Source organism: Notolabrus celidotus, chromosome 19, assembly GCF_009762535.1.
Source record: "Notolabrus celidotus isolate fNotCel1 chromosome 19, fNotCel1.pri, whole genome shotgun sequence".
Classification (NCBI taxonomy): domain Eukaryota; kingdom Metazoa; phylum Chordata; class Actinopteri; order Labriformes; family Labridae; genus Notolabrus; species Notolabrus celidotus.
The window spans coordinates 3,453,811-3,479,223 of NC_048290.1; the positions used below are offsets into that span (position 1 = coordinate 3,453,811).

The window sequence follows — 25,413 nt, forward strand, 5'->3', positions numbered from 1 at the left end:
TAAACATTTGAGTGGCATCCAGAGGGTACTTTTTTAGGTTTTGTACATCTGAGGGGCATCCAGAGGGCACTTTTGCATGTGTTTTCTAATGAAAGGGAAGGCAATTTGTAATGTTTTATCTAATCCAAGAGGGCACTTTATCACAGTTTCTTTCAGACATGAGGGCACCAGGGGAGAGTACACCACTGAGTTTATTAATAAGTCAGTGATAAAAATAATCACTATGACCTATTTTTTTTCTCAGTTTGAGCAAAATGGTAATGGTCTGTTCAATTCAGCTTTACAAATATACAGAAAGACTGATTTCTGAAGAGGTGTTTTGAAGCCCAACAATGATGATGGGCGCCATATTGGAAATGCTGACTCAACCTGTCTTTTGATAACCTGGAAACAGACTACTCGGCCATTCCCTTCATTATGCAAATGGTTGTGTAACTAGTAGCCTTTAAATTATCTTAATATATGTGTTATAATAAAAAAATATTTATTATGACCCCTGTATGTGTGACTAATTAAAAACCCCAAACCAAACATGTATATTTCTGCAGCAAAAATGTGCATTTAAACATGAGGCCTATTGGGGATTCCTTAGCTTTTGGGGCCAGCCTCAAGTGGATACTTGAGGAACTGCAGTTTTTCTGCATTTGTTTCATTTTACATCACTGGACGTTGCTGCTTGATCACACTCTATCACCTTGTTGTTCTTCTAGATTGTCTGAAATTTATAGAGATATCTTCAGAAAAAAAGCTATAGCTTCTTGACACAATGAGATCCAGGAATCCTTTTTAATGGGAAACTTGAAGCTTTGTTTTCCAGAGAGAAAATATCAAGTTAAGCTTTTATGAAAATAACATGTTTTGACAGCAAAACTAGCATTTCTATCTTGAGATAGAACAAGATGCAAATGACTCAATATCACAGGAAAACAGATTTGATAAACTGTATGGTTCCTCTGGGCTTCCATAGAACTGTAAGGCCTTGCTGCTTTTCTCATCTTATAAAGTTAAACTACATAATCCCTATCATGTCTTGTGTTAATGAGAGGTAAGATTCACAAATAATCTTAGATGCAGTCTCCTCATTCTTAGGTATTTAAATCATTATTACATTTTTTATTCCTTCTCATCTAAAGTGATTCCTAGAGAGCAAACTGTCAGCAAGAGAGAGGACTTCAGAAACACAAACAAGTACAAGACTGAGTGCATTGCTTTAATTATCGAGGTATCAATGTAAACCAATTTCATCACATATTAGTAATACAAAACAGATTTATAAAACAATCTTTGTACAAGTTTGTAAGCATCCAGTTGCATTTGGTTACTGATGTGTCTGTGTTTTTCTTACAGTCCCCACGATGACTCTGTAAATTGTAGCTTTGACAGTTTATGAAAATTATACAAACACATAAGGCACTTCTGTTTCAAGGATCAGGTTCAAATGTTGACCCATCAAACATTAACATCCATCATGGAATTACAGACAGTCAATTACTCTTCAAACACTGTAAGACTTTGTGCTGCAAGAACATCAAGTTGTTCTTTCTCTGTTGCTCCATAAAACACTTTCATAAGATGCACTTCGCACTCTCTCGCATGCTGAATCATGTTCTGCACTTCCTCCTTCTTCAGAGACGGACAGGAAAAGGAAGTTGTGAGCCACAAACAGTTCAGTCCATGGACCACAAGTTGTTGCATTCAAAAAAAATAAGACTTCACTTCATACATCACGGTTGATCTTTAACAGCCGTGCTTCTTTACGCCTTGCTCTTTGCTTTCTTCTGCAGCCGGGTCCGTGTGGGCTCGGTGAGGACTAACGGTTCCTGGATGACCATAGCGGGATATTTCCTCCCGAGCAGCTCAACCTCTACCTTCTGACCCACAGAGCACAGATCGAGGGGGAGGTAGGCGAATGCCAGGCTCTGCTGGGTGCTGTAACTGTACGCTCCAGATGTTGTGTTGCCGACAACCTGATGAGGGAGTGCAGGCGACACCAGTCAAATAAGAATAAACAAAAACAAACAATAAAGCTGGATGCGATGTCTGGATCAAGACTTGTTACCTTGCCGTTGTGCCAAATGGTCTCATTGCCTTCAGGGTCGATGTCGTCTGTGTCCAGTGTGATGTAGGAGAGCTTTCTCCTCAGGCCCTTTGCCTTGATCTCCTGAAGAGCTGCTCTGCCAATAAAGTCTGCTGACTGGACAAACAATGAAGTAAAGAGTTTTATTTAGTGCTTATTACATGTCTGCATTATGCATTTGATTCTGGTTCTTTATGACAAAGCAACAGTTCACACCACGGTCTGTTATCTCTCCATAACAGACTGTTAAGAGACAGAGTAGCAGTAATTGTATCAGTCCATAGAAAGCAGTCTAGTAAATGCGGTGAAGATGAAATGAGCGGAGAAAAGCAGGAGAGGTTGAAGACCTCGACTTAAAGGTGCAGGTGTTGGACGCAGACATAACCCCATGTAGCGGTTGGCCCGGGTTCGAATCCAGTCTGCGGCCTCTTTCCTGCATGTCATTCCCCCACTCTCTCTCCCAGTTTCCTAAACTATCCACTGTCCTCTCCTCTATAAAAATAAAGGTGTTAAAGCCCCAAAACTATAACTTTAAAAGGTGCAGGTGTCAGAACACATAGTGCATCAGTTTGCTGCATGTGGGGCTGTGTAGCTGCAGATCAGTCAGGTTGCACATGCTGGTTTATTTTCCAGCTTCAAAGCACCACGGAGAACTGGAAGAAGTTGGCCTGGAGGAGTATCTTACTTCCCCAGATCTTAAATATTTGAGCATATGTGAGATATGCTGGACAACAAAGTCCAATCCATGGAGGCTCCACCTCACAACATACAAGACTTGAAGGATCTGCTGCTAACCTCTTAACACAGCACACCTTCAGAGGTCTAGAGGAGTCTATGTCTCATCCGGTCAGAGCTGTTTGTCTCTGACCTGATGAGAGGGGGGGCCTACACTTCATTCAGGAAGTTATGGCTGATCAGTGTCAATAAAAGCACAGATTATGATTATGATTCTTTTATTTCACAACTCTCATTTCTTCCCATCATTCTGACACTAAAGTGGAAGTTTGCAGACAGAAATCAGGAAAATGAACTCTATGTAAGATGACCTCTCTGTCCTGAAAACACACAAGACCTCAACACAACTCAACTCAACTTTATTTATAAAGCACTTTAAAACAACCACAGCCGGAACAAAGTGCTGTACATAAACAGACAAACAACGCAGGCATAAAAACAATTAAAACACAGGATAATAAAACAATAAAAACAATAAAACAACAAATAAAAACAAGCCATAAAACACTAAAACAGGAGCAGAGTCTTATGCTGGGTTGAAAGCCAAGGAATAAAAATGGGTTTTAAGATGAGTTTTAAAACTGGACAGTGAGGAGGCTTGTCTAATGTGGAGGGGAAGCTCATTCCATAATTTTGGAGCAGCAACAGAAAAAGCTCTATCCCCTCTCAGCTTCCGTTTTGCCCTCGGTACCTCCAGGAGCAGCAGATCAGCTGACCTGAGGCACCGAGCAGGAGCATAGGGGTGAAGGAGCTCAGAGAGGTAAGGCGGGGCCAGACCATTTAAAGATTTAAATACAAATAACAGAATCTTAAAATGGACTCTGAGGTGCACAGACCTGACCAAAAAGACTTCACGTCTATTGAGAGTCTCTGTGCTGAGCTGTAAGTGCAGCCAGCATCTTGTTCCAAACATATGAAGAGAAATTTAAGGGATTCAAACCTAGAACTTCACCAAGAAGCTCAATATTACTTGCAGAGTCAGTGCTAATTTGGGTTTATTCTTTTGAACCTTTTGCGTTGTATTTTGTGTTTTGCATTGTTGGAATCTCTACACTTCTCTCTGTCTGTTAAAGGTTTATTCTGAGGCATGTTCAAAGGAACATGTTATCTTGTTGAGACAGCATTTTGAAGCTTTCTACAAATGTGACTTCAACACAAAGAGTTTGTTACAGGACCGTTACCTTGTTCAGTTTGATGAAATATTCCAATCCAGCTTCCAGAGGGTTTGTGTCGCAGTTCATCTGAAAACAAAAAGTTCATCTCATGAGAATAAAAGTCACAAAGGATTACATCAACGATCATTTGACTTGCCGAAGGATAAATGGTAAGATGGAGACAGCAGATATTAAAGTAAAGTCAGCAGCTTGTTGGGTTTGTAAATGTTAAAGACTTGAAACAGGAGGACACAGCGAGCTTGGCCGTACCACAACAACCTCTGAGGTTCACCGATTAACATGTGATATGTTGTCTAATGACATAAAGGAGAAGTGGTGATGGTGCAGGGATTTTGTGCCAGACTCTTTCTTTACACCATGTGAGGCTGGCAGCTGAGACCACATCTTTATGCTTCATCTTAGATTCATACGAGTGGTACTGATCTTTAATGCTCCAGTAAAGAGATATAACTCTCTGTAGTGTACGCACCTCAGCTCCCCAGCCTCTGAAGCCCTTCTCCAGCCTGAGAGAGTTCATGGCGTACGTCCCGAAGTTGTCGATTCCTTGATCTTTCCCTGCCTCCATTATGGCCTTGTACACGGCGGCCATGTTCTTCTGGTCAATGTACAACTCCCATCCCAGCTCACCTGAACACAAACACACATTTAGCATCACAGGTTTGCAGAGCTGAGGTCAAGGAAACTGTCTGACTCAAAGCAAACAACATCATGTGTCGTTTGTTTGATTAACAGAGGAATTAATTTCTGCATAGGAAGAAGAAGTCAAAGCAAACAGGATGTGCAGTACCTGTGTAGGAGATCCTGATGGCCTGGACAGGAAGACCTGCTAACAGGATGGACTTGCAGTGGAGGAACTTGAATCCTCCATCACTCAGATCTTCGTCCGTCAGTTTCTGAAGAACATTGCGAGAGTTTGGACCCGCAACGCCCAGCACGCCGATACCATCTGTCACATTTGTGATGTCGACGTCGTATCCACCGTCTGAAGCTTCTGCCTCGATCCACCTGAGGCCAGAGAAGCACAGAGGAAGACTTTCAGAATGCTAAAGGTAGATTTGTTACTGTAGCATCTCTGTTCACAGTAATTCACCAAGATATCAAGCTGAAGTTTTAATCTTACAAAATGGGGTTTCCAGATTTGACACATTTAGTTCAGGGGTAGACAATCCCCCCCCTAAAAAGCCCCTGCTAGGGCGGTACTACTTTTCAAAGGTCCCGGGACTTTCAGGGGGCGGGGCCTGCAATGCTGAACGTGTCTGATTGGTAGATTAACCGCAGTGTTTTTATTCCGCCCGTCGTCCGCAATAACATCACACACATCTGTGATTCACTTGATTTCCCTTTCTTTCATTAGTTTTTATTTGTTCTATCTTTTTTGTATGTGTGTGTACTTTTCAAAAGAAGAAGCTGCGATTCTCCAGGTCAACTTTTTTGCCAAATTTTTTTTTCATTTTGTTTTGGGCAAATTTTTTTCTCAATTTTTTTTCTTCAAAATTTTAATTTTTCAAAAAAAAAAATTAAAAAATTTTTTTTCAAAAAAAATTTGGGTAATTTTTTTTCAAAAAAAAATTTATTTCAAATTTTTTTTTTTCAACATTTTTTTTTTCAATTTTTTTTTTTCAATTTTTTTTTGTCAATTTTTTTTTGTCAATTTTTTTTTGTCAAATTTTTTTTGTCAAATTTTTCCAAAAACCATTCACAGTCATTGTTTTTTCCATCTGTGATTCACTTGATTTCTCTTTCTTTCATTAGTTTTTATTTGTTCTATCTTTTTTGTATGTGTGTGTACTTTTCAAAAGAAGAAGCTGTGATTCTCTTGATTTAGCAGCTTGTAACAGTAGTCTTCTCTCAGCCCACCGTGAATGCGTCTCTACCGGTGTTAAGGTTTTAAAAGTGACCCTGTAAACTTGAGACCTTCAGCGGAACATGTCAGTGTTTGTGGAGTTTATACAGCTGTTGAAACACAGAGGGAGTTCCTCGGAATGCAAACTAGTTTAGTTTCTATTAAGATTTCAAAATATCCTCATCAGATATTTAATGATCATCTAAAGACGTTTATGAGGGATGCATCCGGCTGAAAGCCTCCAGTTAACAGGGTCGCTGTTTAAACCAAAACACCTATTCAACATCTGAATCCTGCTCTACAGGATTCAGAACCTTCCACACACTCCACTAGAGGTCGCCACAGAGCATGAAACTGTAAGGTGCTGAGGCGGTTGAGCCGGTTCATACTGAGCGATTCAATGTACTGCTTCCTGATTCGCGCAGATGGAGGGGCGTTTTGTTGACAGCTGCAGTGAGGTTTTAGGTTTCTGCTGTATAAAACAGCCTGCGAGGGAGTTTAATTCAGCACAGCTTGAGTCTCAACTTCAGCTCGGGTGTGAATGAATGAGAACGGTGGTACGGAGTGTTTTCCTGGAAGTTGTGCATCAAAACTGACAACTCGTAAGAACGTCTCATTGCTTTTGAGTACTGAATCTGAAATAAGCAGTGCTTGGTGGGTGTTTGAGTACTGTTTGTTTGACAAACTGAGGTCTTGGCTTCATAATGCATGAAGTTAAATAATCTGTTAGTCATTTTCAAACCTCCCTGAAACTGGAAGGTAGTTTTATCCAGCTTCTAAACTCTTCCCCTCTGCAGAAGGCGTGCACATGTATTAGAAAACATCTTGTTCCTTATATTACAGAGGTTTTCTGTGCATAAAAGCAACACTTTAGGGCATAACTACAGCTCCCATGGTGTTTTTTAGGAAGCAGCCTTAGGTCATAGGATTTAAATTTGAACACATGTACAGCTAAGAGCATTAAATTCCTCTGACAGCTGCACCATAAAGAATCAGTGGCTGGATGCCCAAAAAAAAGAGGACACAATGTGATTTTCCAGAAGTAGAGTTGACCAGAAATTATCCAAACATAAATCTAAATAAAATATTCTGTGCAGGGGGAACGAAAGTGATCATAATGTATCACATCCTTGAACTATTGTTGAATCCAGAGACTTAAGAAATAGATGAGTCAAACATGCGTTCATTTCTTTTCAGCCGTCCTATAGCAGCTAGATTTGATTTGAACACTGCTGACATATCATCACCTTTCTAATTAATGTAGCACTAATGAACTTAAGCTGAGATCAAGCATGTGTTAACAGTTTCACCTGAGGTCGTGACGCTCTGACCCTGAGCCTGTGATGAGCATGAACTCTCCTGGTGCCATCTGGGTGATGGTGACTTCAGCAAAGACTCTCCCAGTAGGTGTCAACATGTGGCTGATGTTAGTCAGACCCACCTGCAAACAACAGAGGTCAAAGTTCACAGAGTCAGAGAGACACAGAGGAAGAAGTGTGAGGAAGGAGTCCACATTGATAAAGTACAGTTCTCTACCTTGGGCATGGTGTTGGCAAACAGGCGGTCCAGCAGCTTCTGCGAGTCCTTCCCCTTCACGACAAACTTGCCAAAAGGTGACAAGTCGATCACTCCCACCTTCTCCATCACCAGCTTGCACTCTCTGCCGACCGGTGCGAACCAGTTGGTGCGTCTGAAACTGGGCCTGAACACAACACATAAACAATGGTTGCTTTATTTCTCAGTGTGTTGTGTTAATTGATACAAACTTTCCCAGCGCCGATTTTTAAGAGCTCTGTTTTATTAACATAATTACATGATGCAAAACCAATGTGGGTGTACAATGGAGGAATACTGTTCAAACAAAGGAACAGAAGTGCTGCGTGTTAGACTTTTAAGGCTTATTTACAAAGCTGTGCTAGGGGCTCTCAGACAACGTTAGATGTAAACGTTCACATGATTTACAATCTTAAAGTTATATATTCTTTTTTACTTATGCTTTTATTAGACAGGACAACTGAAGAGAGACAGGAAACGTGGGGAGTAGAGAGTGGGGGAAGACATGCAGGAAATGGTCGCGGCCGAGAGTCGAACCAGCAACCTCTGCGACGAGGACTATAGCCTCTATACATGGGGCGCTTAGACCGCCAGGCCACCAGTGCCCCCATTTACAATCTTATCATAGTTGTTACACATTAAATAACTAACTCTAATCTTAACCTTCTGTTTACATTAAGTTGAAAGCTCCAGACATGAGAAATTAAGCCAATGCAGAAATGCTAAAACTGCAGTTCCTCAAGTGTCCACTTGAGGCTGGCTTCAGAAGCACAGGAAACCACATACACACCAATTCAAAATCGCCGATCTTTACACCAAAAATAAAAACAATCACAGCCTGGTTCAAAAATCATTCTGGTTTGACTCTACATTGTACGGGGAAACATTTTTGTTATAACTCGTTAGTTTTGAAGATACTGAGATTACAAGTCAGGCTGAATCAGCATTTCCAATATGGCGTCCACAGGCGATCGGCTCCAAAACTCCAGTTTATAAACCAATGCATGATGTCACTGAGGCTACGTCTATGTATTATACAGTCTAATCTTATTATATTTCTTTTTAGACTATAATTATGCTAGCATGCTATCACACTCACATTCTGATGTAACATAGGCAGAATGTTTACTTGGTTTACTATCATGGTTTAGCTTGTATGTTTGCATGCTAGCATTTGACAATTAGCACCAAACAATGAGTCTGGCTGAAGCTTATGTGAGTGTGAAAAAGTCTGTTAGCTTAATGGAGCATCTAGAGAAACTACAAGCCAAATATGAACATTTTTCAAAAGATTATGTGGAATATGATCCGAGAGCAAAAGCGATTTAACTACAGCTTTAGCTAGGAGCTCAGTGAGGCTATTTAGACACAATGGTTTGAACCAAATTTGGAGATTAGCATGCTAATATGTACATAATGACATGGCTAATATTCTGCAATCATTATGCTAACCATGAATATATTAGTTTAGCTGAAAGCATGGCAACTTTTAACTGGCACAAAACATAGTTGGGCTAACTTTAGCGGTTTTGGAGCTATTTAGGTACAATCCAAAATTACAACGTTCACTTTTATCATGAAGCTTGATAAGTAAGGGGATTTCATGACAATTTGTCCAATAGTTTTCAAGATGTTTCCTCAAAATCACTAAAATATGTCTCATGATGGTGCTACAGAGAAAGTTGCCATTGGGATTCATCCTCTGAATACAATGAATGTCAGTACTTCACAGTAGAGAACTGTACCCAGTAGTTGAGATATGTCAATCTGGGCAACCAACTGCTTTTGCACCATCTAACCATGCTGATGCTCAGTCTAAAAATATAACAAGGAAGGACAGTCATTAAGCTCCTAACTGTGGCTTTCAATTTGTACAAATCAAACGTCCATTCAACAGAAATGAGCCATGTGTCCGAATACTGACAGTGCCAACCAGATTCAACACTTTGGTTTTGGCAGGACTCCAAACACTTGCTGAATTATCTCAAGAGTTCTGTGAGTGTGCGGTTTTGAAGAATTTCATGGTGGGTATTCGGTAACTTCAAATCCTGCACATGGTTGGGTTGAGTCCAACGCAGTCAGTGACAGCTATCTGCATGTGTTGTTAGCAGCTGTCCTCTTCTTTCAGTGTGGTGTGTCTCAATATCTAAATGGTCCTCTTGTGCTGCTGAACTGTGAAATGATCTGTGGTGAGTTTGTCGCTGCGCTGAGAGCTGAGAGGGTTGGCAGGGAGCTTTATATGAGAACATCTGTTTGTCTTCTGCTGGAAACATCCCATTTTTACCAAAGAACACTGTGACCTCGAAGATTTATTCTGACAGGCTTGCATCACAGCGAGGCACAGTTTTCTATATGCACTGGTATGTGAATCCTCCACAGCCTTAACTGTGTTGTCCTCCTTACCCCGCAGTAATGACAGGTTCTCAGATTAAAAGGGTGAGGCAGAGCCAGCTAGGGCAGTTACAGAACAAACTACAACAGCAGCTAGTGTGTACTTTGTCTGAGTGTTTACATCTATTGTTCCAGCTGAGACACTTTTGGTTGGGATCAGAGCCAGCCCTAACCAACTTGGTACCCTAGGCAAGATTTCGACTGGTGCCCCTTGTATTATAACCAACTCCACCAACAATCACATCACATATACACTTCAAGAAAACTGACATACAGCTTTAGTAGTAGAGTTTAGAAGTAGCTTAGTAGTAGAATTTTCAGTCCTTATATAACACAATCATTTTCACAGTACAGACACTTTCAACAAAGCAACATTAATGTATTAAAGGTGATATATTATGCTCTTTTTCATCAAAATATATTGGTCTGAGGGGTCCCCAAAAAAACACTTTGAAATCAGATTCTGGTCTGCCTGTAAACCCCTCTTTTTCAGCCCTGCTCAGAACAGGCTGTTTTCTGTGTCTGTGCCTTTAAATGAGAATGAGCTCTCTGACCACGCCCCCTCAGGAAGTGGATGTGGCCTCAGCTGTCCAGCACGTTGATCTAATGTTTACATGTTGGCTGCTCACAGACCCGCGTTACTTCAACCCTCTGAATCTGATCCAGAATCTGATCCTGACGGAGAGGTGCCTGCAGCAGGACCTTTCTGAACCATTGGTTTCTTGTTGTTTTATTTATCAGCATGTCGACGTGTGTCTTGGTACACAGCTACGAACATGTAGCTATGTGGCTATGCTAACTAGCGCTAGCACTGTACCATGAAAAATAAAAATCATCCACTAGATCTTCAAATCTGCAGACGTGGGGAGTAAAACCGACCTTTGTGTTTATTAAGACAGCCTACAACTAGCATGCCTCCCTCCTAAGCTCCTTGTTAGCACACACATGTGCAGGTAATGAAAAATGGAGGAGGGGTTGAGTTGTATTTTATACAGTCTATGGACTGAACAAGCTCCGAGCTTTGACTTCAGTTACAGACCGGATGGCGTTGTGACTTATGAGAAACACTGAAAACTGAAACGGCTCGTTTCAGCACACATTTACAGAAAGGTGGAGAAATCAGAACAGGAGCAGAATGGATTCTTTTCATTCTCGGGGGGTTTGTAGACAGGGACACATATTTCAGGTAGAGAACCATTAAAAAGTCCATTTTGCATGATATGTCACCTTTAAGTGATGACTGAAAAGGCAGAAGCAAAATGCTTATTAAAGCCTAGCCTACATTTTCTATCTACTTAAGCTAACAGCTTCCAAAGTGTGAAGAAAACAACAAAAACAAATTAATCATGAACACTTATAGACTTTAAAAACTGCTTTGGAAACCATTTTCTAAAAAATCTGAAGTGAATCACAAGATTTTAAATGTTTACCGGCGTCAGTCCTCAATTTAACCCAAAACTTTATTACATATAATAATATTCCTTTTCTGATTATCTTCAAATTTTCTTCCTCACTCATTTAGGCTGCAAGCGGCGCCCCCCTATGGACGGCCAGCACCCCTAGCATTTGCCTATACTGCCTATGCCACGGGCCGGCCCTGTTTGGGATCACTGTTTCTGTTAAAGTTACTGATAAGAAAAATGATGCCTGGGGTGCTGGTGGCCTAGCAGTCTAAGCGCCCCACATACAGAGGCTACAGTCCTCGTCGCAGGACTGTAGCCGGTGGCCGGTTCGATTCCCGGCCGGTCGACCATCTCCTGCATGTCTTCCCCCGCTCTCTACTCCCCACATTTCCTGTCTCTCTTCAGCTGTCCTATAAAATAAAGGCAAAAAGGCCAAAAAATATAACTTTAAAAAAAAGAAAAGTGATGCCTTACTTGTATCCGAGGTCATCTCCAGGTTTGTGGAACCAGTGAGGTTGTTCCCACCCAGTATGGAAGCCCATGGAGCATTTATCCTTCAACAGCTCATAAACGCCGCTTGTTCGGCTGGTTGGTCGACCCTCAAAACGCTCCTCCTTCGGGTAACCGACTGGAAGAACCACCAGAAAGAGACAGAAAGGAATTCAGTCACAGTAAAAGAAGAAAGAGGACGTCATCCAACAAGTGTTTGATTAACATGTTCTCTTCTTACCCACGTTGTTGAAGCCGTAGGACTCTCGAGCTTTAGCACACATGTAAGGTATGTCCGCCCACTTGCCGTAACGGTTAGGGTCGCATTCAACCAGATCGTAAGGAGGTTCTCCATTCCTGATCCAGTCACCCAGGAACTTACCAATACCGCCAGCATGGATGACTCCATACCTGAAGACAGCCCAAGCTTTGAATGTTAAACATCAGCCGTCTTCTTAAATATCAAGTGAGGAGATAATCTAAAGGTGCAAATACGTACCCGAAGCCAATGGCACACCAGTAGTTCCTCACTCCTTGGTGTGGTCCAACCATGGGGAGCAGGTCAGGGGTGTACGTGATCGGTCCAGACACAATGTTGATGATGTCAGCTTTCTTTAGCACGGGGACCATCTCCATCGCCATCTCTACGTGCTCCATGATTCTGTCAAGGTCTGACTCGAACAGCTCCTTACCAAAACCTGCAGCAGCCAGAGAGAGCAGGTCTTAATCTCACTGATTCACAACAAGCCTGGTCCCAAATCAAGGTTTACAAAATCAGAGGTGTGTTTGATGGAGTTTAGGGAGTTGCATATTCAAGTTGAAAGCCATCATCAGATTTGTGGATGCTGTATCGCAGATGCCTTGAGCATTGAGATTTATCTATAAACCTGAGTTTGCATCATAAAAGAGTTATACACTCTTACTCAGAGAACAAGCATCTGCACAGTTGCACACTATTCTTGCACAAAGACATCAAAAAGCATGATTTAAGGGGCAACAGATCAAGCATGCAACCTATATAAGGAGGCTAAATTCCTTGTTGCAGTGGTCGTTGATTCAACTCCCAGCCTCGACCCTTTGCAGCATGTCATGCTTCCTTTCTCTCTTAAAAATGGCAAAAATGGCCCCAAAATAACTCTTTACAAATATGCATGATGATGGAACTGTTTCAGCAATCCAATTTTAGCAATATCTGTTTATTTTGGGTTCATAGTGCTTTAGTTAGCCAGATTCAGCAGACTCCTGGAGCCTACTGATGATGCAATGAACCCTGATTTAACAACATTTTGTTTTCTGGTGTAGTTGCAGGGGTTTATATTTGAGGAAAGGCTTTAATGGAAACTTGCAGACGTGTCACTTTTTGTCTGAACCCAGTCTCAACTATTTCTTAGGTGTGACACTGACCAATCAGCATTCCAGATGCATAATGTGAAAGTTACATCCATGCAACTTTCAGAGCAGAACAGAGTGCTGTAAGAAATGAGTTTTCACCTGGAGGCACTCCCTCTCTGACCCAGGAGTCTTGCAGCACCATCTTCTCCATCCTTTCATACGGGCCGAACAGGAGACCGTCTCTCTCCTGACGCAGGTAGTACGACCCCTCCAGGTCCCTGATGACGGGCAGCTCCGTCTTCAGAGCCTTCACCTCTGGGACTGTCGCTGTCACGACGTACTGGTGATGCACTGGGATGGTGGGGTGGTCGAAACCAATCAATTGGCCCACTTCACGAGCCCAGAAACCTTTAAAATCAACACAGATGATAAATGTTTGCAAGTTTTTGTATTTTAATTCATCAAATGACCAAAACTGTTCACTCTGAGTGATGCTTCTACATTCTTGACCATACATTTGTCCACTGTACCAGCTTTTTGGCATCAAATCTGGCTGTTACAGTCTGTTCCCCGTCACCTCCATGTTTAATGGGCCTGTAATGCAGTTTATGTCTCCTGGTGGGCACATTAGGTTTGATGAATGATTTTGTTTGTAAGTGAGAGGTGACTCCCCCTGCAACGCCCCTCTTTCACGATTCGGTAGGAGCCGTGAATCATTTTTTCCTCATAAACAGAATGTGCTGAATGTGGCGCTTTTCTACCTGATGTTCGATACAGGACAGTCTGTACCGACCGAGCCACAGCCACTACGATTCAGGGCATGATCAGACTGAACATCAGGTTTGTAGAAATGTTTGATTTTAAAAATGTCCTTTGAGAAATACTGCTTAAAAATGACCAAAAACAGTAATTAGATCAAAATGACATTGTGTTTAATTGTATGCAGATGATCCAGAGACTGATAACGAATGTGTTGGACAAAATACACCGACATTTCTTCAGAGCCTATAAAGGTACTGGGAAAAAATGTGCAATTAGGATGGATTTTTATTAGAAGACTGAAAGGCAAGGCACATAACCATCCTACGATTTAAAGGTTGCAATTTAAAAATACTGCCCCAGATCAGCATATGCAAACATGATGAAATAAACAAACATCTAAAATAAAAAAGGACACCCTGTACCCAGAGAGAAGCAAAAATACTGACATGAAAAGACATGCACAAATGTTTGCATTCAGACTTTCTGCATTGATGATTTAGTGTCAGCCACAAAGATACCCGAACGATTTATTTATAAGATGTGGATGTTAGCGGATGCTGCGGGGATATCATGTTCTATAAAGTGGAAAAAGTAAAAAGCATTTTGTTCACTTGATCGGCTCAAACAGTAACACCGCTCTCTGTCTCATTGCCCAGAGCCACACTGTCATGCAACACCTGACGCGTCTGTGAGAACACTGGATAATATTTTGCTTTATAGCAACAGAACGCCTCAGGGACGTACAGTAATAAAGGTTATGCAACAGCAGTCATTTTTCACTGCAGGTTGTTTCCCCCATACTGTTGCAGCATTGGGTTTGAATTCATTAGAGATCTCACAACAGGTTGATGCAAAAAACATGAATCTGCAGCTTTCTTTCACAGCTATAAGTGTTCCCAATTTTTCCCAAGTCTGTACCTTCTAAAGTTGAGTTTTTAGAGATTACATATCTGGATTACTTCACTACCTTCTTAGATTTCACATTTTTAAAGATCTTTGGCGACTTGAAAACACTTCAAACAAGCTAAGTGACTTATTATCACAATATTTACTCTATTTTAGCTATGTTTTGGGTCTCCACCAACACCTAAAAAGAAATCCCACTATCTTCCACAGCTAGTCGCCCAAATTTCACCTGTGTTTTTTTTTTTAAAGTTATGTTTTTGGGCTTTTTTGCCTTTATTATTTAGGACAGCTGAAGAGAGACAGGAAATGTGGGGAGTGGAGTTTGGGGGAAGACATGCAGTGAATGGCCAACCGGCCGGGAGTTGAACCGGCGACCTCTGCGAAGAGGACTTTAGCCTCTATACGTAGGGCGCTTAGACCACTAGGCCACCAGCGCCCCTAAATTTCATCTGTTTTTAAAGGATAATTGCTAAAAAAGGCCACATGTTGTTGATAAAAATTGGGGTGAAGACAGTAGACGTGTCACCCAACAAATATCCTCTAAGTAGGCCATGTGAACTTTACAAAGATCAATGTGGGGCTAGTGCCAACTCAGCTCCTGTGACCTGAAATGTAAGGCCAGAGCCTGCTGGAGACCTTTTGATCTCACTGCTATCTTCAGCCATGTGTTGCAAGAACAAGTCTCATAAACACTTCTGTTAAACCTTAAATCTAAATTCATAGAAATCCCCACCTTGAACTGTTGTAGTCTAAGTGTTAATGTGTTAAATGGCATGCACGTTTGCAGCCAATTAGCATTGCAGCATCTATTTTTATTCTGTATGTGCGCCATATGTGAACTATTTCCAGTGGTGAGGAGGCGGGGCGGCGCATGCACACAACATCCAGATAAGATTCCAGGCTGTTTAGACAGGAGCTGGGCAGCACAGGAACATGTTTTCCACAAAGTCTGCACAAAGGTTTGATTCACTGAGTTACCCAGAGGTAGTGATGACTGGAGTCAACAAGTTTACAGAAATAACTTCTGAAACACTTCATGTAAAAACATCAGCTGTCCACACCACTCCTTTGGTTGCTGTTAAGATTTGGACATATTACACTCAGGCCTGTGCAAGATTAAGGAGATGAAGTTATTTACAACAAGAGCTACATCAGCAGTAATGATGATAAAAAACAGTGAAGAGATGGTTGATTTATTTACTTTATGTAATGAAGAAACAGCTGACATAGCAAGCTGGAACTAATGGATTAATGTTTGAAAATAAAAAAATGAACAACTGCTTTGATGTCGATGGAAAAAGGAAGGATTAGCCTTTGAGATGGCTTTGCATCAACAACATCTTAAGAAGCTGGATGAAATTAGCGAACAATAAACATTGTATAAAATATTAAATCATATACTAAAAACAGGTGAAGTTTAAAGAGTCAGCTTTTTATTGATTAATAGTTGAAAAAGTTAAAAAGAATGGCTAAACTGCTAAGATATATGAAATAATTAGCTAGCTTAATGTACTTAGCATACAGTTAGCTATATAGCTACTGTATAATAGTTGAATAAGTAATTGGTTATAACAGGTGAAACTAATGGCTTTATAATTGAGATAGCTTAAAAGAATTCATCAAATGCTAGGATGTCTACTTCGAATAGTTAGCTAGCTAATATAGCAATGGATACAGGTTAAATTGCCTGTTAAGATAGTTAGCTTAAATTAATCAACAGTTGAATGTAGCTAACTGTATAGTGAGCTTAAAAGTATGCAAGGTCAGTTAGAATAACACCTTATGAAACTGATAGAAGTAATGGATAAGTACAATGTAATAAAAACCGTTAAAACAGCTAGCTAAGACAGCTTTATGTGATATAGTTAGCTTAAAATAATCAACAGCTAAAGGCTTACTGTTTAATGAGCTAAAAAGTATGCAAGGCCAGTTGGAATAACACCTTATGAAACTGATAGAAGTAATGGATAAGTACAATGTAATAAAAACCGTTAAAACAGCTAGCTAAGACAGCTTTATGTGATATAGTTAGCTTAAAATAATCAACAGCTAAAGACTAGCTGTTTAATGAGCTAAAAAGTATGCAAGGAAAGTTAGAAAGGCACCTTATGAAACTGCAAGAAGAAATGTTTAAGTAAAATATGAGAAAAAAAGTTCAAACAGCTAGCTAAGATAGCTTTATGTGATAGCAAAGCTCATATGAGTGGTCTGCTATTAGCTAGCTAAAGTAATAGACATAAGGCAGAAATATCAAAGTGGAATAGCTAAAAGTAGATAAAAGGCTAGAAAGGCTAGTAAAGTAACATGAAGTTAAATGCAGAAATGTTAAGACGAGTTAGCTCATATTTTTAATAAACTGCTTAGATATGCATTTCTGCATATGGCTAATTTGCTAGCTATGAAACAGTTAGCTTAAAGTAGATTCATTTTTTCTCTGAATTAAAACTATTCAGCTAAATAGAATCAAAAGTAAGTTATTCCCGACCAAGGCCCAAATTCCAAAGAGTCTGTCTGTAGTGAAATTAATAAAAACAGTTCAAATCAAATCCTGTAAACAGCAGAAAGAGTTAGCAAAATGCAATGCATTGAGTTAAAATTATAGGGCGCCGTTGGCCTAGCGGTTTAATAATAATAATACATTTTATTTAAGCGCCTCTCAACACTCAAGGTCACTTAACAGAGGGATTAAAAACACAATAAATAAAATAACACAATAAAATAAATTAAAATAAACAGCGCACGCCACATAAACAGAGGCTACAGTTCTCATTATAGCTGGTTCAACTCCCAGCCACGGCCATTTGCTGCATGTCTTACCCCGCTCTCTACTCCCTACATTCCCTGTCTCTCTTCACCTGTCCTAAAATCATAAGCTAAATAAATTGAATTAACAGTTGAAAACGTAAGCTCAAAGTTGTGGACGAACAGGCAAAGGTGCTGGCTTACAGAGTGAGATGAATGTTTGAAATAGTTGTAAAAAGCTTGACTGAAACTTAGAAGTGTGATATACCTATGTGGTTGAAAATATCTGGTTTTAGTAGTGAGCCAAAAGTAACACGGTTCAGGATAATAGAGAAATATTTAAGATATCCTGCTGCTCCTGTCCAAAGAGTTGTGAAAAATGCAGACAAGACATAACAGCCTCCTGTGGGAAGCACTGGAGGAAGAAATGTGAACATTCATAGATTTGTAGTGAAAATATGCAGATTAATTATCACACAGTGGTCAAACCATTTCTGTTTTTCTTCCTGTCTAAAGGCTGATCTGTTGAAAGTGATCCTATGGGGGGGTTACATTCCAATGAACATGAACTTTGAACTTGATTTAGGCTCTTTGTTACGGGAGGGGGGGATTTATTGGGTCTGCGTTTCACATCATGCCTCAGTTTCTAGTTTTAACAATGATAGAGGAGACTTTGAGAATCTGGGGATGTCACAAAAGCAGCCGTGAATGATCTGAATGAGGTTTGTGGGGGCGGCAGGAAAGAATGGGAGAGATGAAGTATGCAAGAGAAAAAAAACAGGGCCTTGAAAAGCAGAGAGAGGGGGAGTTTAACTAGAGATAGCTGGTGTTATGTAAGCACAGCACCACAGTTGATTGTGGGTAATGGGTTTAGGGAACAATTTGGATACAATGCAGTTTAAATAAAGACTGAAAAATGCTGTTTGTGGGACGTTTTCCTCCTTTTTAATGCAGCCCGCAAAGAAGCAGAGACTTTAAATCACACTGACAACCTCAAAATGTAAAATGAGAGGATGTTTATAGCTGTACTTGCAAAAAAACAAATTGTATATTTGTATATCTGAGCAAAAGAAGGTATATTATGTCTCTGTGGGGAATGATTCATGCAAAGAAACATCAAGTTTGATAACTGAGTTTAACATTTAAGCCTATAGATGCTAAAAGCTGCAGAGAAAACTGTGTCAGGAGGTGTGCATGTGCTGCTGCTTCAAGATTGGATGAAATGTGAACTGCTGGCCTGTTTGGATTGGCTGCAGAACGCAGAGAAGGCAAAGGGCCAACATGTCCCATGATAATACTGGCTACAACCGGAGTACAGAATGTGCAAATTTAGGAAGAAAATACAAACCAGGAGGATGTGAACGAGGCTCCGGGACGTTTGTTCTGCAAAGTTCTAGGATACTTTCAACAACTGAATGCTTGTGAGTGTGCTTTAACGATTCAGTGGACAGTTTCTGCTCTGCAACAACTCTCAAAGCATCATTTTTAAAAAGCATTCGCAGCATTTTTAGGGTTACAGATGTTGCAATTGGTGTAACTTTGACCGACTTGGTACAGTTAAGAAAAGATGACTCAGGAATTAAAAGCATGACCCATAAATTGCCATATAGTACATTACATAAAATCCTCCACAGAGGAAAGGAGACGGAGAAGAGACCACTGCAGATTCCTGAACCTTTGCCAGACGAACAGGCAAAAGCAGCGGGGATGAAAGGAGTGTCAGCCAACAAAATCCTCCCAGAACTGGTATGACCCAGTTCAAGCCAAAAAACTCACTCTTCCTAAACTCTGCAGACGGTGGTCTGTATGTGCAAAGGTCTCCTGCTGCAGAGCGTCCACAGATAAGGTGATTTATAGAGCAGTGACCAGAGGATGTGCCTGCTGTTCATCTCAAATCAGCAGAAATTATGTGGAAAATGCAACATGTCAGCTTTTTCACACGGCACAGGTTCTTTACTTTAGAGAAGAAATAATAAAACTAAATACTGTCATTATCCTGGATGAAAATATTACAGAGGTAGAGGTAGGAAAGGAAAGATTTTATGAGAATATTTTGAATGGTAGTAAAACTTCATCAAGAAGTATTAAATAATAGTCACAATTACCAAGATCCTGATGTAAAAACAATAACAAGGGTTGCTAAAACAGGTAAAAACTACTAAAATAAATGAGAGGAAAGGCAAGAAATCATTTTATTTGTGAGGCTTGAAGCATTTCATATTTTTGCATCAAAATAAATTAAAGCTTGATTAAGTTTTCTTTGGATTAATTGCTTTAGCAGTGCTTCATCTTTGTGAGTGTGGTGTAGAATAATGTTTAAGTAGCTCCTAATTCTGTCTAATATTTTTTGCATGATGAGAAGCAGAATATTTAAATGATGAGGAGTTTAATTTAAGAGCAGGAAGAGAGGAAATAACTCAAGTTATTTTTGGAAGTGGGCGAGTAAATGTAGTAGGTAATATTCTCCCCTTTGGCATTTACATGTTGGGCACTTACAATGGTCTCTGTGTTAAAATGCAAAGTGGCTAAAAAGCAACATATTGTGAGAAAAACAACTCAAAAGCCTGGTTTATACTTCTGAGTTGACTCTATGCGTCACTCTGCAACACTCCTAGGCAGTGGGTTTTCAATGCGAGTCAGATCCCCTGCTCCTGATCCTGCTATGTTTTCCCCAAGCTTGTGAACTATGACAACTCTGAGTGTATTAAATTAAACTGGAGCTAAATGTTGCTGTTCATCATGCAGCAATTATAACAAGGAGGAATAGAGACGAGAGGTTGGAGGAGATGGAAGGTACAGTCCATGAAAGCAAATTCCAGAAATGTTATAAATGCAGGAAATACGATGCTGCACGGAGGACCAATCACAGGGCTTGCAGTCCACGCTCTTTCAATGCGTAGTTGCATTTTGGAGGAGGTGCTTCTGTGTTGGAACAGGGCTATGCAGACGTACGGTGTAGGCTACGCCGTTGATTTGATGCAGAAGTATAAACCAGGCTTAAAGGCCCTGTGAGGAGTTTTGAACTGGCTGAGAAACAGACTGAAAATGATACTGATGCCTCTTTATGACCTTCAATAGCAAACAAGTCCATTAGCAGCAACACTGACACCTTCTCTGTTGTCGTTTTTAATGCCTGAAACCGCCATGAGGGGGTCGGTGTCAGACCAGATGATGGACATCTTCAGAAACAGCCTTTATTTGACTGTTTTCATGGAAACTAATCACATTGCCTGATAAAGTTGACTGGTAAAAAAAAACAACAGGATGAGGTTTTTGTTGAAAACACTACTTTTGCATGTTTAGGACAAGAGATAAGAGGTATCACTTTGTCCACAAGGGGTGCCAGAATTGATACAAAACAAAAGTTCCTCATAGCAGCTTTAAGCCCTGAAAATGCATCTGAGGAAAGTTCTTGTTTCACGTTTGTTGTATAACTGATGCAGCCTGAAGTCACATGGTGATATGAGATTGAGGTTTTTTGATAAGTTGTCTTAACCAAAGCAGAATGTACTCCAAAAACTAACTTCTTGTTCATGTTCACATCTTAAAATGCACCAAAGATTAAAGCAAAGACATCAACATTTCCTCAGCTTCTTAAAGAAAATGTTCTGAGAGTGTTTTTGTATTTGTAATGTGAATGTTCCTGCACAGACCTGTTGCATTGACGATACGATTCGCCTTGATGGTCCCATGAGGAGTCTGGACGTCCCACTTCCCATCAGAGGTCGGGGTCAGGCCGGTGACCGGGGCCGGGTTGTAAATTTGAGCACCATACATACGAGCACCAGCTGCCAGAGCCATGGTCAGGGAGTAAGGGTCGATGTGGCCGTCTTCAGGGGTGTATAGACCTGCTAACACCTGAAAGTAGATTTAAGAACATTCATTAAACAACAAAAACAACAAGATCTTCAGGATCAAGAATGATGACCTCAGAGTTCTCGTTTAATTTCTCCCAGTGTCTTCTAGGGATCATCTTTGTGGTAAAATTCCTAAAGAGCAAGAGCTAAAAATGCTCTTCCTCTGAGGAGCATGAATGCTCAAAGTTCATTATGTCTACCATTTAGAACAAGAACTTTCCCTCTAATCTTTCAAGCATTGCAGAAGAAGAGCGGGACTCCGGAAATCAGAGGGTTTTGTAGCCATAACGTTCTACTTGAGATGATGTAGAGTGCTGTATCTTAATAACTGTTGACTTGTGTATTGTTGCCGTGGTTCATACAGACCTTATTGACATCGAGTAGAGGGAAGAGTTCACCGACTCTCTCTGGACTGATCATGGTCTGTGGCGTCACATGCCAGTGTGTGCGGGTCATCTGGTACTTCATCTCGTCCACGCGAGCCGCTGTTGCAGCGATACGGATGCTGCCGGGCTGATGAAAGCCTACAGCCTACAGGGACCGACATGATGACACAGATATGACCATAAAGACAGAATTCACATGTGTGAAAGTTAGAAAGGACGAATGAATGAAGCACCTCACCTGTCCCGTCTCAGCCTCAAGAGTCTCATAGAGCTTGATGCTGTCAAAGTGGACTTTCTTCAGGTTGATGCCTGGATGGTAATATGTCGTCAAACCAGCCTGAGAACAAAACAAATGACAATGAATGATAAATTAATTAATTCATACACTTTAACCTGCATTTAGACGGTTTAAATAAATGTCAGGAAACTGGTTCAAAATCCCTACAGGTGTTCTTTAGCTGACTAAATGAAAGCTGAATAAAACAAGTGATGATTTCATATGATTACTCTCTATGCATCTACATGGTCTGTGGTTGTTTATACGTTCCCCTTTACCTCAAACCTTTAATAGCAGGGTAAGGTGACAGCTCCCCATGTTCAAAAGTGAATTAATAACTAAGGCATTTTTATTTAATTAAGCACAAATCAACTCTTAACTCTTCCACACTTCAATTTTACTCCTTTACCAGCTTTCAAAAAAACATTTGGGCGAAAAAAAGCTTCACATACTGACAAACAAATCCTAAATAAGAACTGAAAATGAAAACAATTAGTGAATTTTGTAAAGATAGAATCATGTCAAAAAATATTATGTTTTTATATTGATAAAATTATATAAATTATTATATAAATTTGTATATCATATTTTATGAATATATAGTAATTATTACTTATTTCTTAACTATATTTTTATATTTATGATATTATATAAATTATATTATATATATGTGTGTGTTGTAAGATATGCTTATTTTGTACCTCTTTCATTTTAATTTTAATTGCTGATAACTTTTTAATAATTGATATTTTATAAAGGCTCTTGTTTGCTTTGCTACTGTGACACTTGAATTTCCCCTTTGTGGGACAAGTAAAGGACTATCTTATCTTATCTTATCTTATCTTATATACATTTTCAAATAATATATTTTTATATTCATAATATTATAGAAATTGTCATTAAAATAAAAATAAATAAATAAGCAGGAAAAAAAAGTTAAATGAGACAAATTGAATACCCAAAGATGGGACTAAAAACAAATTACTGCCAACCTATTTTTAATTATACTGGCACTATTTAAAATCATCAGATTAAATGAATGCTTCTCATAATATTAATTTTATTTGAACAATATTATTTTCAGTAGGAAGCAGACAAATTGCTGCTACACGCCCAGCAGTAACAGGGCAGTGTTGTGATTCAGTTAATTATGTTTGCATCATCCTCATAAATGCACATCCAATATTTACTCTTCTTTTGGCTCTCTCTTTTTACCTCCCCAGCACCTCCAATAAACATCTCTTTATGTAAAAGCACTATGCACTTGATATGTACTAACTGTGTCTGCTTGCGGTTATCTTTCTGTCTTTTTCTTTAAAAAAATCCACCTTTAATGTCTGCAACTGTTAATGTTTCAAGGAGCAAGAGAGCAAAAAGTGCATACCTGCTGGGTTTAAAACACACATGTTTCACAAGGATGCTGAAACGGCCTAAAGAGCAGAGAGGAGCTGCAGAGTCAGGTGGTGATAATTTGCTGGTTGCTTTAGCAGCTTAAATGCAACACTGCTGCACTTCTTATGCAACATGAAACTATTCTGCTGCAAAGCACTCTCTAAAGAAGCTCTAAAAATCATAAACTGCAGCATCCATTTTTCTTTTTATGTTCCTCACAACAAAAACGTGGGCGTCTGGAGTTTCTGTGTTCTCTCGTTATGTGTGGGATTCCTTCCAGGTGCTTCACAGGCCCCAAAAAAACATGCATCTGAGATCCCACCACATGTGCACCAGAGTCCACTTTACCTCTCACCCAATGCATGCTGGGAAGGACAGCAGCCCCCCCAGCAGCCCCTCTTCCCAGATGAGCACAGTAACTGAATAAGAGACCGTACCCCCCTCTGCCATGTCAAACATGTATTTATAGACTAACAGTCTAACCCTAACCCTAACCCCCTTACAGTGAAGAAGAGCTTGTGTGTGGTTGAGTGAAAGGAAAGTGGGTCAGGACCTCGGGTGCCTTTAAACATATAACAGCTGCCCCCCCACCCTTGATGTATACGATTCTGAAAGCTGGACTGAACAGGCTTCAGCCGAACGAGGCTGTCGAGGAAAACACCTCCTTGCTCTAAACACCTGATCAGCAGGAGAGGTTAAGTAGCAAGTTCAAACCATTTTTTTTTTTTTTTTTCCCAATTTAGAGAGCTGCATTACCAAGAAAATATACATATATACACATAAAAACAATGTTTGGACCTATATTCCCACAGATGGACAGCTAACCAACTGTATATTGTATTGTGGAATAAGTAACGGCTCATTTTACTGACTCAAATTGCAGAATATTCACCTTTTTGTGCCTTGAAATTGGAAGATTTAGCTGCTTTTCTTTGTTTTTATTGATACTTTGCAAAATGTTTCTTGTTTATAGGCTTTTTGTCAATCAAAACAAGCTTTAAGGGTGTCATTTTATGCTCATTTCATATAACAAAACCATTAAAGGAGAAGGAAAATCTGCAGATTATGAAAAACATGAAGATCTGTTTGCTGCTGCTTCATTTTTGTGCGACAGTGACCTCAATATATTTGGATTTTGGACTGCTCGGACAAAGCAAACAACCTGGTGACATAACTTTAGCCTTAAGTAAATAGTTATTTGATAAACCAAACTAATAGACCTGAAAGTGAATCACTGTTACATCAAATCAAAGTGTGTTTAAGCTGCATTCAAAGGCATGAAGTGTGATAAAATGTAGTGTAAAGACACCTTGTTAGTGGGACCCCTTAGACCAGCAGTGTATAAACAAACACATGTATAAAAGAGGAGTTTGTTCAAACATACAGCGTGCCAGGTAGAACCAGCAGTCAGCTCAGACTTCTCCAGCAGCACCACATCCTTCATGCCACCTTTGGCCAGGTGATAGGCCAAGCTGACCCCAACACATCCACCTCCAATGATGACGGTCTCTGCTGTGTCCTTCCATCTTTTCCCCAAAACTGTGGATGCATTACTTCAGGAGAGAAGAAGAAGAGCAGAAGGTGAACAAACACAGTGTGTTTACAAAGTGACACCACTTAAACATGTCTGCAGCTACAGGAGGAGTCTGCATGTTGAGCATGTGTGCACTTATGCAAAGCCTGTTTCTAATTTAGTTGTTTACAATATCTTTGTGCATGCAGTAGAAGCACTTGAAGGTAACTGGATCATAAATACACTTATTCATAAAAAGTCTGCAGCCAAATCAAGCATGCATGGGTAAAACTCTGGCACCAAACAGTCATGTCTCACCCTTCCTCTGCTTGTTTTCTTGAGGTGCAGCTGATCGTCCTTAAAGGAACCCGAGCAATGCCTCCACACGCGGACAGATCTCTCCGCAGATGGCTGTGGAGTAATGTTAATATCCTCGACATATCTGAGGTGATCTCTTCTAAACCTAAACACTAACTGTACAACTATCTCCAAGCATTACCTGCCCCCCTTTCACTGGAACCCTGCACTGCAGTGTGTAGTTACAAATATCCCTCTTTTGCACTGACAGCCGTTTGGCCC

The 25,413-nt window shown here is 40.1% G+C and overlaps 1 protein-coding gene across 1 annotated transcript; it reads right to left on the minus strand.

The window, feature by feature from the left end:
- Positions 1-1,189: 1,189 nt before the first annotated feature.
- dmgdh (dimethylglycine dehydrogenase) lies at positions 1,190-25,413 on the minus strand. Its single transcript, XM_034709267.1, has 16 exons — positions 25,153-25,413; positions 24,706-24,874; positions 21,891-21,989; positions 21,633-21,797; positions 21,063-21,267; positions 13,159-13,407; positions 12,167-12,365; positions 11,909-12,078; positions 11,653-11,806; positions 7,367-7,532; positions 7,141-7,271; positions 4,775-4,992; positions 4,457-4,614; positions 3,994-4,053; positions 2,060-2,194; positions 1,190-1,967 (listed from the first exon to the last, which is right to left on the minus strand). Exons 1-16 carry the CDS (start codon positions 25,272-25,274, stop codon positions 1,755-1,757), a joined length of 2,613 nt encoding a protein of 870 aa, XP_034565158.1. The 5' UTR covers positions 25,275-25,413; the 3' UTR covers positions 1,190-1,754.

What these genes read in the sequence shown, in the direction of transcription:
- dmgdh (XM_034709267.1), bottom strand. Translation starts at nt 25,274, where the DNA reads ATGTCGAGGATATTAACATTACTCCACAGCCATCTGCGGAGAGATCTG. An exon ending in TGGTGTGCCATTGGCTTCGG is followed by an intron (nt 12,079 to 12,166) that starts GTACGTATTTGC and finishes GGCTGTCTTCAG; the next exon opens with GTATGGAGTCATCCATGCTG. An exon ending in ATTTCATCAAACTGAACAAG is followed by an intron (nt 2,195 to 3,993) that starts GTAACGGTCCTG and finishes TTGTTTGTCCAG; the next exon opens with TCAGCAGACTTTATTGGCAG.